This window comes from Syngnathus acus, chromosome 14 (genome assembly GCF_901709675.1).
Source record: "Syngnathus acus chromosome 14, fSynAcu1.2, whole genome shotgun sequence".
NCBI lineage: Eukaryota > Metazoa > Chordata > Actinopteri > Syngnathiformes > Syngnathidae > Syngnathus > Syngnathus acus.
Window position 1 is genome coordinate 7,482,550 of NC_051099.1, and position 15,249 is coordinate 7,497,798.

The window sequence follows — 15,249 nt, forward strand, 5'->3', positions numbered from 1 at the left end:
TGGGAAACTACTGTTTGCGGCAGTGTGTGTGTACGTGTGTGTGTTTGTGTGCGTATACGTGTGTGTGTTATCTATTTTAGAGTTCCAGGCTAATGTGATCATGCGGTGTATTTTGGTAAGGTGTTTATAGTTAAGACCACAAACATAGCATTATACAGAAGATGAATGGACTAGCTCAAGAATAAATTAAAAGTAAATCTAATGGATCAGGATTGAGCTGTGAAAGTAATCGGTGACGTTTAAAATGCAAGTCAAGGTCATGAAAAAAAAAAAAGATTCACATGCACTTTGGCAATATAATGTTTTTTATCTTTACTTCACCTTTCCACATTTTCTTCAGCATTCCGGAACACAAATTATCAAATTTTCAAATTAGTATCCGGGAGCTGCCGCCTGATTATTAATAAAATAATTAAACTGATAGTTTAATAATTGTGACAACTAACAAGTTAAAACTTGCTTTGTCCCACACTGATAAGAATAGTAATTATGCTTCCGGTATTACTTCATCATCTTTCCCAAAAACTAAATAAAAAAATGATCCAAGAGCAATCTTGCACCAGTGAATGCCTCCCAAGTGATTAAAACAGGCCGGGTCAAATATGTGCCCCGCAACGTCACAGCCATTTCAGCCAATATTTGTGAAACATGAAACAATTTGTCTTCATTGTTCCCAGCACTAGGCGGGGTCACCTTTGTCTTAACCCAGGTCGAATGTGCAATAAAATGCCGTTTAGCTTTTAAAGCACACGAATGCCACAAGGTTATTAGCGTGACTTTTTATGTCATGTGCTAAGAATTTCGACATATTTTTAAATAGAGGGCAATGCCCGATAAGAATGTTTACCATCTTTAATTGATTTTGGGCAGTGTGACAACTGTTAAAAAAATCTATGCTTAGATAAACTTTGTTTATCTTTATATTAAGCCACTAATTATCCCCAAATTCACAATAACAGTACACGACAGTCAGCAGATGGCAGCAGATTCCAATTTGTTATACCTATAACTTAACAGTGAAAAACTTTGAAATACTTACTGCGCTGTATTATAATGATCTAAAAAAATGATGAATACCTGACGTGTTATTTTCCTATATCCTCCAATTTCAAAGGGTGGAACAAAAGTTCTGTATTTCCCCCTACTTCAATAATTAATGTGACATTGGCCCCTTTTAAGTTATGCTCGCCTTTTACACTCCACTTTTTCTGTTGATGTCCATGGGGGAACGCGCACGTTGTATCGCCACATTTGACTTTGTTTTGTGCCGTCATCGTCAGGTTTTGTATTTGAGACATTAAACGCAAGCAAGACGCGATCCTGCTGTAAGTCATCATTCCCGACTGCTGAAACGCAACGCAGTCGAACACCAGCGGTTACCCTTAAATCCGGTGGCCTAAAATAAATGAATAAATAAATGTCATTCATGTGACCTTCGTGAGGTGCACAATAAGTGACCTCATTTTCACACATCTTGTGACAACTTAGTGCCAAAGAACAAAGTTGAAACTAATTGAATTTCATTTATTTATTTATGAAAGTGCTCTGCTGCCATCTTGTGGAATCCTGGTACCAAGCAACTATGTGGGGGGAGTTTTGTTTAGACAAAAGTAGAGCTTTGCCTCCATAGGCAATTCTAAGCGTTTACGTGGCAGATGGTAGGAGTACATGAATGGAAGGACATCACTGTAAATGTAATAAATGATGACATAGGTGATGTACTTGTACAATTGTTTTAATTGCAAAATGATGCCGTTATTACATTGAATGAAGCACTGAAACAAGCCACTGTTTGACATTGCAAAATACCACAAAAAAGGTCATTTATGTTATGAGAAAAGGCATAGGTGGAATATAAAAGAGTACGGGATACACCATGATAAAGTGTCTAAGTCTACAAAACAAGCATTGTTGGTATGCCTCATTTGACAAAGTGGTTAAAAAATAGCAAGCGAGATTCTTGTTTTGGTCAAAAACAAGGCACCAATGATGATGACTAAACCCCACACGGACATTTGTTTGTTTTATATTCTGTTGGGGGGTGGGGGGGGCTCATAGATGTCGTCGACAAAAGGCATGAACATTTCATCATTACTCCTAAAATCCAAATGCATAGATGTTAATTGAAAAACGGAGGCTATACAAGTAGCACTTTGTTCACATAGTTTTTCGGGGGTAAATTGTGGTCCTGCCATGCAGACATTCAAAGTGCCTGGAGCTGGTTGTGCTTCAGTGTCATCCAATTGAATCAAAAGAGTCTCGGGCTTGATTGCCAGCAAAACCTGAGAAAACTCTTAGGAAACATAATCACATACTTTTTATTATAGATATTAAAAAAAAGAGCTGCACAAGGAGACTTAAAAAAGTACTAATTGTCATAGCTCACAAGTTGAATGTAGAAAAAAAAATCCAAGACACGTACCATTCTTATAAATTAATAAACTTTATCAAATATTAAAAGCAATATTATGTTAGAGCCTTGGGAGGAACATGTTTGCATGACCAGATGTTCCTCCAGAAATGTTAATAGAAGCTAAGTCTTTTTTTCCTAAATAGATCCTGCAACACTTTGGCTTTGTGACCTTTACGTATTTATCCATGACTTATTAAAATGTTACCAAAACACTGCCGTATACTGATTGGCCTAATTTAACAAGATGAACTTTGGTTAATCTTATGCACCGTTAGGTCCTTCAAATCAGCTTCTTTTTTTTTTGCACCTAAAGCTTTAAAATAATTCACCAGCATCATGCAAAGCAATATGTACAAGATGGAGGGTATAAGATGTAACCAGGTATAGCCTGCAAATGTATATATGGAGCCATTAAACAAAGAAATTGCCTGAGGAATGTGTGGAATGTTTTTCCCGCAATGTTTTCAGAGTTATTGCAATTATTGATTAAGAAAGCTTCCTTTTCAGAAGATCTTTCCACACATTGCTACCTCAGGAGTTCTTTTACTTTGACTACAGCCAGAAAAAGTTGAACAAACGTTAAGATGACTTTATGGAAGCACAGCAATGGTGACCGGAATACCAGGAAAGGTTATGAGAACTATGAACAGTATTTACAGCAGGTTCAAAACACGGTGCTCACCCCCCTCCCAAAAAAGACTAGCTTTAGCACCCTAAAAAAAAAAAAAAGGCATACAAAAGTCAGATTTGACACCCTAAAATCACTCATTTTGCTGCTGGGAAATTTGTGATTGGAGCATAGTGTGTGCAAAAAAAAAAAAGGTAACATTTCTAAACAGTGGCAGTGAAATTTGTTAAAACATTCGTGGCATTGTGAGACGAATATTTTGTGGTAAAAACTGATAATAAATTTAAAAAAACAAGAGTGGGTGTTTTTGTGCTCTCAAGCAGCAAAGAGAATTCTAGTTGACACCTAAGTGGGTCTTCTCGACCACAAGGTGGCACTCTAGAAAAGCTGGAAAGCCTCACAGGTTTACAAAAAAAGGTTTCAGAGTCTACATTGACTCCCCAACAGAATCATCATCATCCAGAGATAAGGGCAGGTAGAGATCCTGTAAACACACAGATCATGTTCAGATGATGCATTGAAGGATTTAAAAAATAACTAAAAAAAACAGCAAGAGTGTGTTTTGGTACCTTCTGTTTGTTACCGGGTGCAGGGCTGGTCGGGGTGGAGGTGGGAGAGTGCTTGGAGATGGGGGTGGAAATCTGGCTGCTGGAGCCTGTTCCGTTGGCTGAGAGGACAACATAATAGTATGAAACTTAGACAAACTACTGTTTCTGTGTTAGATACTCTATGTTTCCTGTGTGTGATATCAACAAGTATGCTTGCGAGTGTGAGCTGTGGTAGACAGCAGCTCCTGGCTGAGTGTAGTCGTATTTGAGTTTTGATATTCTCCCAAGAAAATGAATCGCCGAGAGCAGCTAATTTAAATTTGGGTGTAATAAAATAATTGATTCTCATTTTGACAAGACACATGGGATCTGTTTAAAATTGTACACTTGTATTGTAAATACAGCATATTTGTGTTTTGACAAAATGGCGGCGCAATGTAATTTTGTTTCATTAAAGAGCGACGTCAAAGGAAAGGCAAACATGACACAAGTAAGCGTTGCTTCATTTTACATCGCACCAAAAATGATGGATGGTTTTCTTCCGATCTGTAATTCACATTCCTCTAAAAGTTGAAAGTCATTCGTTTGGTTCTCATTGTGTCACATTGTTGGATTCCATCCACTAGCGTATTAGTGTTTACATCCGAAAGCAGCGCAAGAGTTTGTAAAGTGGGTTAACGGAGCCTTTTGTCTACAAGAGATAAAAAGACTTGAGCAGACTGTCAGCCAGGTGGTCAGTGAGTGTTTTAAACAATTCTTGGACAAAGATGCATTGTTAAGCTTCATTTAAAATCACTCAGTCAGACTAAGTGTAGCATTAAAGGAAGGCCACCCAAAAGCCACAATACTTATCACGTTCGTACATAAAATTCCCCAAGCATTACAAACCACATCTTGGTTTGGATTTTGTAGCATGTAATAACATTCCATGGAAAATCCAAACCACTAAATTATTTCATTTAGTGCAGGAAAACAGGCATCTGCTGTACAAATACAAAATACTGCTGAACAGCTATTGTGTGCACCGCTTCCCCAATCAATACCGATCAATAAAACAATCAAGTCAGTTAAATAAAACTGAAGGATTGGGCCTCCACCCCCACTACTAGGCTACATGCATCAGCTGCCTTTGTTTGATTTTTTATTAGCTAGACCGTTATGATTTATCTGCTATTCTGATGTTCATGCATTCTAATTTGTGAAGGTGAAGAAATAAGAAGCTTACTTGATTCAGCAGGGGACTTGCAGCGTATGACGGATCCAGGACTCTTGATCAAACTACGATGAGCTTTCTGATTCTTCATCACTCGGCATTCTGCAAAGGTAGACCATCAGCACTTTTTGAAAAATGAATTTCACAACAATCAGCAGACTTGCTGCCATGAGGTTTTTTTTTTTTTTTTTTATCTGAGTGAATGATAGTGTTACTATTCATGTCTGACAAATATGTTGCCACACAGATTAAGGCTGAATTTAATCTGTTATTTAAGCATTATTTTACATCATAATCTTGAATTGTTAAATGTTTTGGGCTAGTGAAGCAGCAAATACAAATCACATGTTTTGTAGTCTTCCATCTTTCTACTTAGCTGCTTGGAAACCAAATAAATCTCAAGTTGACCTTGGCTGCATGTGATGTGCAGCAATAGAAACACAGCTTCTTGTGTATTTTTGTTAAGTGGAAAATGTGGTGACTTGGATATTGCCCAAGGCCACAGACCTCATTTACGGTTGCCGGGTAACCTCTTGTTGCGGGACGAATATAATCAAGTTGAACCATCTAGCCCTCATCATTGATTGCTTTTCTTAACTTTTTGTCGTAACATGCAAATAAAGCGTGATAAAATGGAATTCTAATATTATGGCAAGCAAAGATGCTGAAAAAGGCAACTTGGTCCAATTATACATACACTGCATTATATTGCAAGGTGGTAGACAAAGAAGTGATAGGCACACCTTCAAAACTAGCTCGCATTAGAATGTGTTAATATTCAGAGCAAGTTGGTTAAAAAAAAAAAAAACAAAGGCTTTATGGGCGTACAGAGACTCCCTAAGAGGATTGCTTTAACATTTCTCGGCAGTATCAGTAGCGACACATCAACTGGCCTAAACCTGTCACCGGGCAGATTAACGCTTCTTTTTCTACCTTTTTCTCATTCCCGCTGCTGCTTGCAGATAACAGGCTCCCTTTCTGCCTCCTCATTGGCCTCCCTCTGACTGCTTCCCTCAACAATCATTGAGCACCACAGGCAATATTAAGCCTATTTAGCCACAGTGGAGGTGACAAAAAAACACAGCTCTTGTCTGGGGATATTTTTGGATAGGTATGCACTACTGCTGCCATGAAAAAAAATAATTACGGATTTAGCATCCTTATTGCTGTGAAGGAAGGTTTTTTTTTTACCCCATACAGTTCTTGTATTGTAAAATAATAACTACCATTCTCATCCAGGGAGAAGTCATCCTGGGCGTAGCGGAATTTCTCAGGTCCACATGCAATGAAGACATCATCGTCCCCAAAGAAATCTTGAAGGCAAGTAATCTATGAGATCACAGGATAGAAAACGTGAGCAGGAATTACAGTACATAATCAACTAGCATAAAGAGAAAGAGTACGTGCATCTCTCCTAAATGGATTTTATAATATATAAAATATTAAACCATTTATATTTGCAAAGGATGCAATGCTGAGGGCATGAGTGTGATTCATTTGAATTATTACTTTTTTTCCCATAGTTAAGAACTTAAGATATATTTTGCTGTAGTTTAGTCTATATTTACAAATGATCTCCATATATTTGATATTAGCGCTAAAAATAAGCTAATATGCTATCAAGCAGCTTCCAGGGTGCAGTGTTTGTCTGAAGATGTGACATGATAAATGCCACTGCGGCATCACATTTGGGGACTGTGGCAATGCACATTTCATGATACACATCTAAACTATGAGCTGCAGATAATTTGGGAAGATCCCACCAACCCACCCACCCAAGCAGCTGTCCTGGCCAACAAGTGTGTGCTGGTGACTTTCTGGCATGGCATCCAACAGCTGTACCCTCCCCTCTCAAAGGCCCTTAGTGCACATCGTGCCCCCCTGCCAACTAGATTAAAGGCAGGATGATCCACTGATGCACAGAGATGGTGCTTTGACTCTCGGGATTAAATGCTAATTAACTAGCCAGAGCAATTTTCTGAATGTGTATGCTGTTTTTACCGTGAACATTAGATGCATGTTACTTTCATTACTGCAGTGTGGCAAGAAGAGCTGGAAGCTTCAAGGAGACACTCATTCCGACCCCCTAGAGGAGGAGAAATGGGCTGAAACGGGCCCGCAGGGGAGAGGCTCGACTGTTTTAATAGCTTTAAGGACCGAGCTGATTAAAGCGATAACGTAAATAACTCTCAGCAGGACTATGTGTGCAAAATCTGACAGCGAGGGGTAGGATCACTCATCTGTCCAAATGATCCTCTCAACAATTAACATTAGGTGTTATTAGATAGCAAAGTGAGCTTAAAACTGTTGTCAAAGGTAGCTCCAGGGGGAACTCAAAGTGTCTACAAACTCATAAATAACCTGCATAAGAACAGTGAATCCCTCTGAGCAAAGCACTCAGACTAATCTCATTGCCGCCAGGGATCATACAAGTTTCAAATACAGTTGGTCTTTACAAGTTGTACTAAAAAAAATATATTTGGATGATACACTCAATGTGCATTGGCCGAGCAGCTGTCTACAGCTTCGCTTGCTCTTGAAATGTCAAGAGTCGCTTTGGAAAGCCATCTTGGAAAATATTTGGAGCAAATATAGCACATCCGCCAGACAAAAGTGTGGAACTGAGATGTGGCGCCATTACAGCAACACTGACAGCAGAGCTCAGTTATTCAAGATAAATTATATTGTGTCTATTTGGAAGAATGTGTGCATGCATTGGAAAACTAGAGACTCCTTTGAGATCCCCCTTAAAGGCCCTCCCTCAAACCCCCTCCACTCTCCATGCCACCCAGCCCATCCCCTAATCTCTGCTTGACCAGCTGTCAAGAACACATGACCTCCCGAAAACTCTTAACAACTGAATTATTCAGAGTGACCAGTGGTCAAGAGAAGAGAGTTTGGGTTGAACTAACATCAATTTCCAGTATTCACTAGCAACTTCTGTCTGCGGAACCTTGCTGCATCAGCACGTTCCCATCAGTGCTCATTTGAAGCACAGATGAGCGATTCCGGCAGAGATATATCTGCACAGTCATGGGGGCCAGCTGGTGTCTGATCTGTTCAGCCCCCCCCCACCACCACCACCACCACCACCACCACCCTCCCTTCCTTCCCCATCCTGGAGGAAGCCAGCATCGCATTTGTCTGACGGATGTTGTCCAGAGCATCATTAAAACGTGATTCCTTCTCTTCCCCCTAGGTCATGTTCACTGGTTGATGCTGTTAAGAGGGAGACACGCCCCTTTAACAACCTCGGAGAAAGTCAAGGGTTGAGGCGACGTCTTCGTGTGACTGAATGAAACGGGCAAAGGAGAGCCAGGTAAGCCCCAATGAAAATGACAAAAGGCCCACTCAGCATATCCTGTCCTTTGTCAAAAACCGAATCCATCACGGCAGAGCTTATCGCCATGACAACAGCTTCTGCAGTGTGTCCAAGAGCGAGCAGACAATTCTTCCCCTCAGCAAATGTATTTAGTCTTTAAGACGCCATAAACACATGTCTGCATCCATCTCCCATGCTGAAAAACGCTCCCAGAAATTAGGGTACTGTGCACCTTAAAGAGATTGCCAAAATAGCATATGGCACTTATTAAATGAAAGTTTCCCCTCGATTCATTTAATACAAACCAGATGCAAACCAGACACTGCAAATTTAATACAAAAGGTCTGGAGCCGATTAGATAAAGACTGATTTTGTGTTAAATTTGTTGAACACATTCGAAGGCAATGGGAACAATTAACACCCCCACCGCCCTTGTCAGGGGAGAGAAAAAAGAAAAAAAAAAAGAAGAATAAAACGATTACAACTGGCTCAAAAGGATGGAAAATTACTGCTCTCAATGCATCGACCCCACCCTTTTGGACTCGTGTAAAAAGCAGCAGCGAATGAGGGAAAATAGGAGTGATTTTCGGACGGAAGGGTCCTTAATGTCTGTACTACATTTTGAAAGGAAACAAAATCAATACTCTCATTAAAAATTTTTTTTTTAAAAAAAGCCTAGAGTCTGACAGGGGAAAAAAATAAATAAAAAAATCATCCTTTTACATAAAAGACCAGTAATCAATCACATCCCGTAATGGAATGCAAATATTATAACCTACATTGATAAGAAACTTTCACACCCACTAGACTGCGGGATGTAGTATCCGGCAGACCGGTCCACACCAGCTGGGCTCTCTTTGTGCCTGGGATGTGGTTTCCTAGCAACCAGACCTAGCAGCTATCGCTATGCAATGGTAAGAGGAGGAGGAGGAGCGGCGCAAAGTCAGGGAGGGGCAGGCACTGCATCAATACCGTTTCTACCAGATCACCTCCAACGCAGTAGCGTCGTTATAGTCTATCAATGTTGTGCGGCCATTTTTAAACATTTGACGTTACAAAAATCAATTATATGGATAAACAATTGATTGTAGTTATGACGATGCTTTATTGTAATTAGGATACGTGACCTCTGGTGGTAAAATAAATTCTAATGGCAATGTTTCCTATTTTATGACTGCAGTATTCAAACATTTGGCATGTCGGTTCTGTAACACCTTGCGGCTAACTGACGGCACACCAGGGAGAGGAGAATGCATTCAAATCAATTCAATTTCTAAATTTATCATGAGACAGCTTCTCCCCTCCAGCAAGGTCTTACCAGACAGGGGGGAAAAAAAATGGATGGGTTCGGTTTCTGGTTTGGTTAGAGTAACTGATTTCCTCCCATTAAGACCAAAAGGTAGCAAGTACTTTTACAGCGCTGTAATTCATCCTAAGTGGTTTCATTGGGCTTGACCATCAAAGTGAAAGGTTGAGTACAAAGTATTGCAACAAGCTATTTACCAGCAGGTCAGTGAAAATGGGGACGCAAGGCACACAATGACCTTCATTGTCTTAAGTCAGTGTTCACCTGCCTTGCAGTTCAGGTCATGAGTGTCCTTTGTTGTGAGATTCTTTTAGGTCATGGTGCTTCTGAGAACCTTTAAAGTTCTGCCTTTCACCCGGTGTGTTTTACAAAGAACCAAACCCTGTATTGTAGTGAGAGAATTGTCCCATATTGTGGTTATTTGTGTTTCAAGAGCTTCAGAGAGTTCTGAGAGAGTTAGTAGATTTTGTGATGTGGTTTTCACTCATGGCCTTGCATGATTTAGTTTCATATTACAAACTGAGAATGTACACTCATTTACTTTGAGTCATTTCACATGCTCAAATAAGTTATTAGTCGTCTGGAATTGCATAAACAACCAAATCAAGATTTAAAGAGTTCACAAAGAGAACAGGGGAATATTTATTGCACAAAGATAGTAAGTCATTGAATAAAATGTGATAACAACTGGTATGATTTGCAACGCTTGCACCAGCTGCTCAGTAGATTTTGCAGTTAAGTATCTTTTTTTTTTGGCATAAAAAAACACTTGGAATTGGTTATTTCACAATAAAATCCAACTATTTGTAATTCAAAGGTTTATCCGGTAATAAAAATACAGTTTGTTAGCCCATCAATGACATTTTGCATTATTTGTTAGCATTATGCTACCTGCCTTTTGCAAGACCGCTATGAGTTTACTGAAAATGTCTTTTTGAAATAGTGTTCATCTACAAACTCCCAATTTTTTTTTGAGATTCCAAGGAGCACAGACAGTTGTGTGATGATGAGGTGGGCGGGGCAATGACATACCTGTTTGCCATCCAGTGTGTAGATCCTTTTGACCACCCCGCTTTCCAGCTTGATGGCCTCCGTGATGTCTGTGAGCACCTGCTCAAAAGAGTGCGCCGTCTTCTTGTTGAGCAGGATGCGCACGGCCTTGCGCGGTTTAACGCCGCTGCGCATCACCGTCACCAGCTTGGGTCGGACAAAGTCTTTGCTTTGCTCTCTGGGCTCGCTGGCGGCACGAGCCGCCAACGATTGAATGCTCTTCTGGCTGGCCGAGGCCTTCACATTTACAGACCAGTTGGGGTTGACGTTCTTTGTGTAGTCGACCTTCTTGAAAGCGTTCTCTGAAGCGCAAACGTAGCTCTCCCCTGGGATGGCAGCAAATAACAATATTAGGTTAGTGTTACACCACATTGTGGACACCAGAGACTCCCAGTGGTGTCCTAATGCCTCAAACATAGCAAATTAAATCAAATAAAACATCTCAAGGGGAGTTGCAAACCGTCTTTTAGTCTAAAGAGAGCACTTCCGAGAGACAAAACTAAAAACTACAAGAGACACATTGACTTGGAGGCAAAATACCTGCAGTCAGTGGCGGTGCTAGAGGGGGGGCCGCGGGAGGTACTGACCCTCTTCAGATTAGTTGATTGGCTAGATTCTTTAAGACTGAGTTGATAACATAGAATGTTGCAAAATAAGCGTACCTTCTTCTAGTTCATCCAGTGCTGTGATCCTAGTGGCGCCATCAATGGTGAAGATAAAGCGGACGCCCTGAGGCAAGTTGATATGGTCGGCCAGCGAGCGCGTCAAATCGACCAGTAGCGCGTCGAAGGTGCGAAATCTGTCATTGGCCACAGCATACACGATGCCCTTGAAGTAGCGGTCTCCGTTGCGGTAGAAGCGCACCTTCTTGGCCTTCTTCTCATTGGACAGGGCTTGCAGTGTGCGCGTGCGGTAGAAGCTGCAGTGGGCGCTGTGGGTCGGGCTGGGAAGTCCGTTCAAGCGGCCATTTCGCGGGCTCCGGGACGCCTTGTCTCGCTCGTCAAAGTGTGCAAAGTCGAGCTCCATGGTGACCAAGAGTTGGGGTACTATTGATACGATTGAGGCGAGGGGGACCAGCTACACCGAGTCTAAAAATACAGGGAAGAAAGTTCCAATGAATTTCAATGAGGTCGAATGCTGCCTGCCACTTCAGGCAATATGCAAATGATCGTCCATGAAACAATCACCAAGCTGTGCTTTGGAATGAACAGTCCTGAGACTGGAGGACCATGCATCTCTTTCAAACATTTGCATACCCACACCTCACCTGCACCTCATTCAGGTCCCCTCCACTTTCATCGACAAGTACGCCGACTGGCATAAATTCAAGCAAAACTGATGCACTTGTTTCCACAATAGGGTAAGGACACAAAGTGAACATAAAACATAGTTGCTCGCATTTTTAAACAGCTAACACACTTCAAGGAAGATTTTATTCAAGATTTGAAGAGTCCCTCTGTTGATCCCGGAGGTGTTTCATGGGGCTGAGGTTAGATGCAAATTATTCTCAACCAAAGGCAGCCAACCACAGCTTTACATACCTGGTTTGGCCTTTCCTAAACCAATACCACAAAGTTGGAACCATAGAATTGTCCAAAATGTCTTTGAATTTAATAATTTAATATATTTTGGTATGTCCCAACACTTTTGTCCAATGACATTATGAACATACCAAAGAAATATTATGGTCAACCAAAGCATCCCTTCAAAAAGCCAATCAATCACTTTAAACCTAAAAGGAGATTCCTGCTTTTTTGTACGAGCTAAATATCTCAACAGTGCAAGATATAAAAGCCTTCAGCGTGCAATGATGACCGCAGTAATATCATGCATTCTTTCAAATGAAGTCTCAGTTTTATGAGGGGCGCGGTGACAGGGGTGTGACCAGTGGTGGTCCTTGGCTGACAAAGAGCAGGTTCCAGGCCCATCTGCTGCTCTAAAAATGCCCCTTTCCCCTTCAGAGCACTAACTGGAAGGACAGGCCATTGTCTGCGTACAAGCCGGCTCCTGCAGTTTAGGGTGACATCACCAACCATAATGCATGCTGCTATGGACACTTAGGTCCTAAAAGTATTTTTTTTCTCTCTCATTCATAAACATTTTTAGAAAATTACCATCAATGTTGAGAGTATAATTTAGTGTCGAGTGATAAAATTGTTAAGATTGGACAGAAAAGGCATTTGACATTTAGGGCTGGTTTCTGACGGGTGACTTTAGAAAATTAAAATGTGACACTGCCTCCACATAAAATAAATAGGTTTTTTTTTTTTCTTATAAGAGAACACAAAAGCGGTGAATTTCCATTAATGACACCGCATTTCTTTAGAGGGGACTGGCACATGGCGCTGACGCTAGCTTTTCTTTCTTTCGCATGCGCAAGTCTTAAGAAACAACTCTCCCATGCATGCAGAACTTGGAAAATAACTCAAATATTCTCTTCGGTAGTCTAAAAATTAAATTATATTTCCTGCATCAATAATCCCACCTTGAAGTGGACTCACCTGCGTGGCTGCTTGTGCCAGTGAAAGGAGCGTGTGCAAAAGTGGGCGAGGAGAGGTGCGAGTAAAGGAGCGTGTCAGAGCGCGCGCGCGCGTGTGTCAATGCTGCAGGAAAAACTCCACGCTGCTTCTCTGCTCCCCTTTGTCTGCCAGCCGCTGCCTGCCTGCCTCACAAGAGCAGCCGCCGGGTCCTAAAGCCGACGATTCCCGGACACGCCCACTATGGTCAGTTTATTGGTGCCAGGAAAAAGTGGGTCACTCAATAGACGTTTTGAATTTGTGGTGCGACTTCAAAAAGTAAGAAATGCTTCACAAAACAAGTAAAAAAAAAAAAAGACAACAAATACATCCCTCAGTAGCGAAGGTTTGCATCCTCGCCTCTTGTGTCTGTGGCCTTTCAACAAGGGATCGGAGTTGTGCTGTGAATGGACATGAGTAATTTGCATGCTTGACTGCTGCTCATATTAATAACTAAGGCATGTTTTTGACAAAAACCTTGTCAAATAGAGGGCAAGGTGAGCCAGAGGACTGACTACCACATGATACTCCCAACAGGCCGACAATATCCGAGGATAAAACCCTACTATCCAAACAATGTGAAGAAAAGGATCTCCTTTGTTGTTGTGAACTTTGATGAACAGAAATGACGTCTTCCATTCCTCCAAAGTAGGCCACAGTGCAAATGTCTAATGTTTCTTTCGAGCAAACTGTCCTGGTGAACCTTTTTTGATCGTTCACCTCATCTTAGGGGTAGTGAAGTGCATCCATTTTAAAGCATATGCAGTACAGTATATTTTACGATTCCTTTTCCTCGCCTAGCCTGGCCAACTTTGCAAGTCAGCTGTTGCCAGAGTGTGGCGCCTCTCCTTTGCATGTCACACATAGCTCTAATGCGGTGTGATCGGCTCGCGCAGCGCTGCCATGCCCCGCCCGACTGCCTGTAGTGTGACAGAGGGGGCCGGTAACACGCTGTCAATACAAGGCAAGATGGAGGGGTTGGGGCAGCTGGGGGAGCAGCAGATTTGGATTTTCCGCTCTCAGCTGGATGCCTTGTTGTGAGCAGTTCCTCTGGACACATGTAAACATGGAGGATACAGGATCCAAATTTCTCATTTCCTGCTCCTAGCGTGAAATTAGCATTAAAATACTAAAGTGGGAACATGATGCCTGACTTGGAGCTCCCAAAAAAAGTGAGCTGCTTATCTCAAAAGACTTAAGTTGAAATGCATTTAAATTTATGCTACATTGAATAGGATAAAAGTATATATATATACATATATATATATATATATATATATATATATATATATATATATATATCGAGATCGAGAGAGAGAGAGAGAGAGAGAGAGAGAGAGAGAGCAACTTTTTGGCAGTAGTTTCAAAGATGGATGGATGGATGGATGATGGATGGATGGATGGATGGATGGATGGATGGATGGATGGATGGATGGATGGATGGATGGATGGATGGATGGATGGATGGATGGATGGATGGATGGATGGATGGACGGACGGGCGGACGGATGGACGGATGGATGCAAAATAAATCAAACTGGTGTGCAAATGACTTTCTGAGCCACTTTCTGTACCTAATGAAATGTCTTCCCATTATCATTTAGAACAAAACAAAAGGTCATAAAATTCAAATCACCCCCAGAGGTGAGGAACATGGACGGGGTTAGAGTGTGACGCTTCCCTCGGCTGGCCAACAAAAGTTGAAACATGACACTCATAATAGAAGCATTCAGAATCTCATTTGATTATCCTCCCACAGTCGATATAAAACAAAATGGACAAAGCCTGCTTTGGTTTGTGTATTGTACATGATGACGACAAGTTGGTGACTTCTGCACCGGTGAAGGCCACGAGGAGCCAACTGAAATGAGAACTATTAGCGTATTGCAGCTGGTGTCTGCAGAGAGGCGTGGGGAAGGCCCTGCCGGCTTGGGGGCAGGGTCTGCTGGAAATTGGGGTGTCAGGGAGGTCGCAGCCATGGCGACGGTTCCTGGAGGAAGTAAACAGATGTCCACAAGCTGGCGAGACAAGCAGTATGGGCGGTGAGGACGCTGAGAGCCAGTTGGACATCCAGAGACACAAGCAGGCTTGGAGACAGCTTGAACTGACTGACAACCTAAGTTGCTAATGCTATATCCAGGATATAGCTAGCCAATTGTATTTGTTCACTTCCATGGCGCTCATCATACCAGATGTGTCTTTTAAAGATCTAAACACATTTACAGCCCGATCCTAATTTCCGTCCTTTTATAT

General features: G+C 41.6%; 1 protein-coding gene across 1 annotated transcript; it reads right to left on the reverse strand.

Moving 5' to 3' along the window:
- Positions 1 to 1,717: 1,717 nt before the first annotated feature.
- Positions 1,718 to 13,132, reverse strand: LOC119134022 (neuronal migration protein doublecortin-like). Its single transcript, XM_037270425.1, has 7 exons — positions 12,982 to 13,132; positions 11,143 to 11,568; positions 10,463 to 10,806; positions 6,029 to 6,131; positions 4,815 to 4,904; positions 3,611 to 3,708; positions 1,718 to 3,525 (listed from the first exon to the last, which is right to left on the reverse strand). The coding sequence occupies exons 2-7, from the start codon at positions 11,504 to 11,506 to the stop codon at positions 3,469 to 3,471; spliced, it is 1,056 nt and encodes a 351-aa protein (XP_037126320.1). The 5' UTR covers positions 11,507 to 11,568; positions 12,982 to 13,132; the 3' UTR covers positions 1,718 to 3,468.
- Positions 13,133 to 15,249: the final 2,117 nt, after the last annotated feature.

Coding starts and splice junctions, on each gene's coding strand:
- LOC119134022 (XM_037270425.1), bottom strand. CDS start 11,506: ATGGAGCTCGACTTTGCACACTTTGACGAGCGAGACAAGGCGTCCCGG. Junction 4,905..6,028: donor CTTCTCCCTGGATGAGAATG/GTAGTTATTATT, acceptor CTACCTTTGCAG/AATGCCGAGTGATGAAGAAT. Junction 3,709..4,814: donor CAAGTCCCCTGCTGAATCAA/GTAAGCTTCTTA, acceptor TTGTCCTCTCAG/CCAACGGAACAGGCTCCAGC.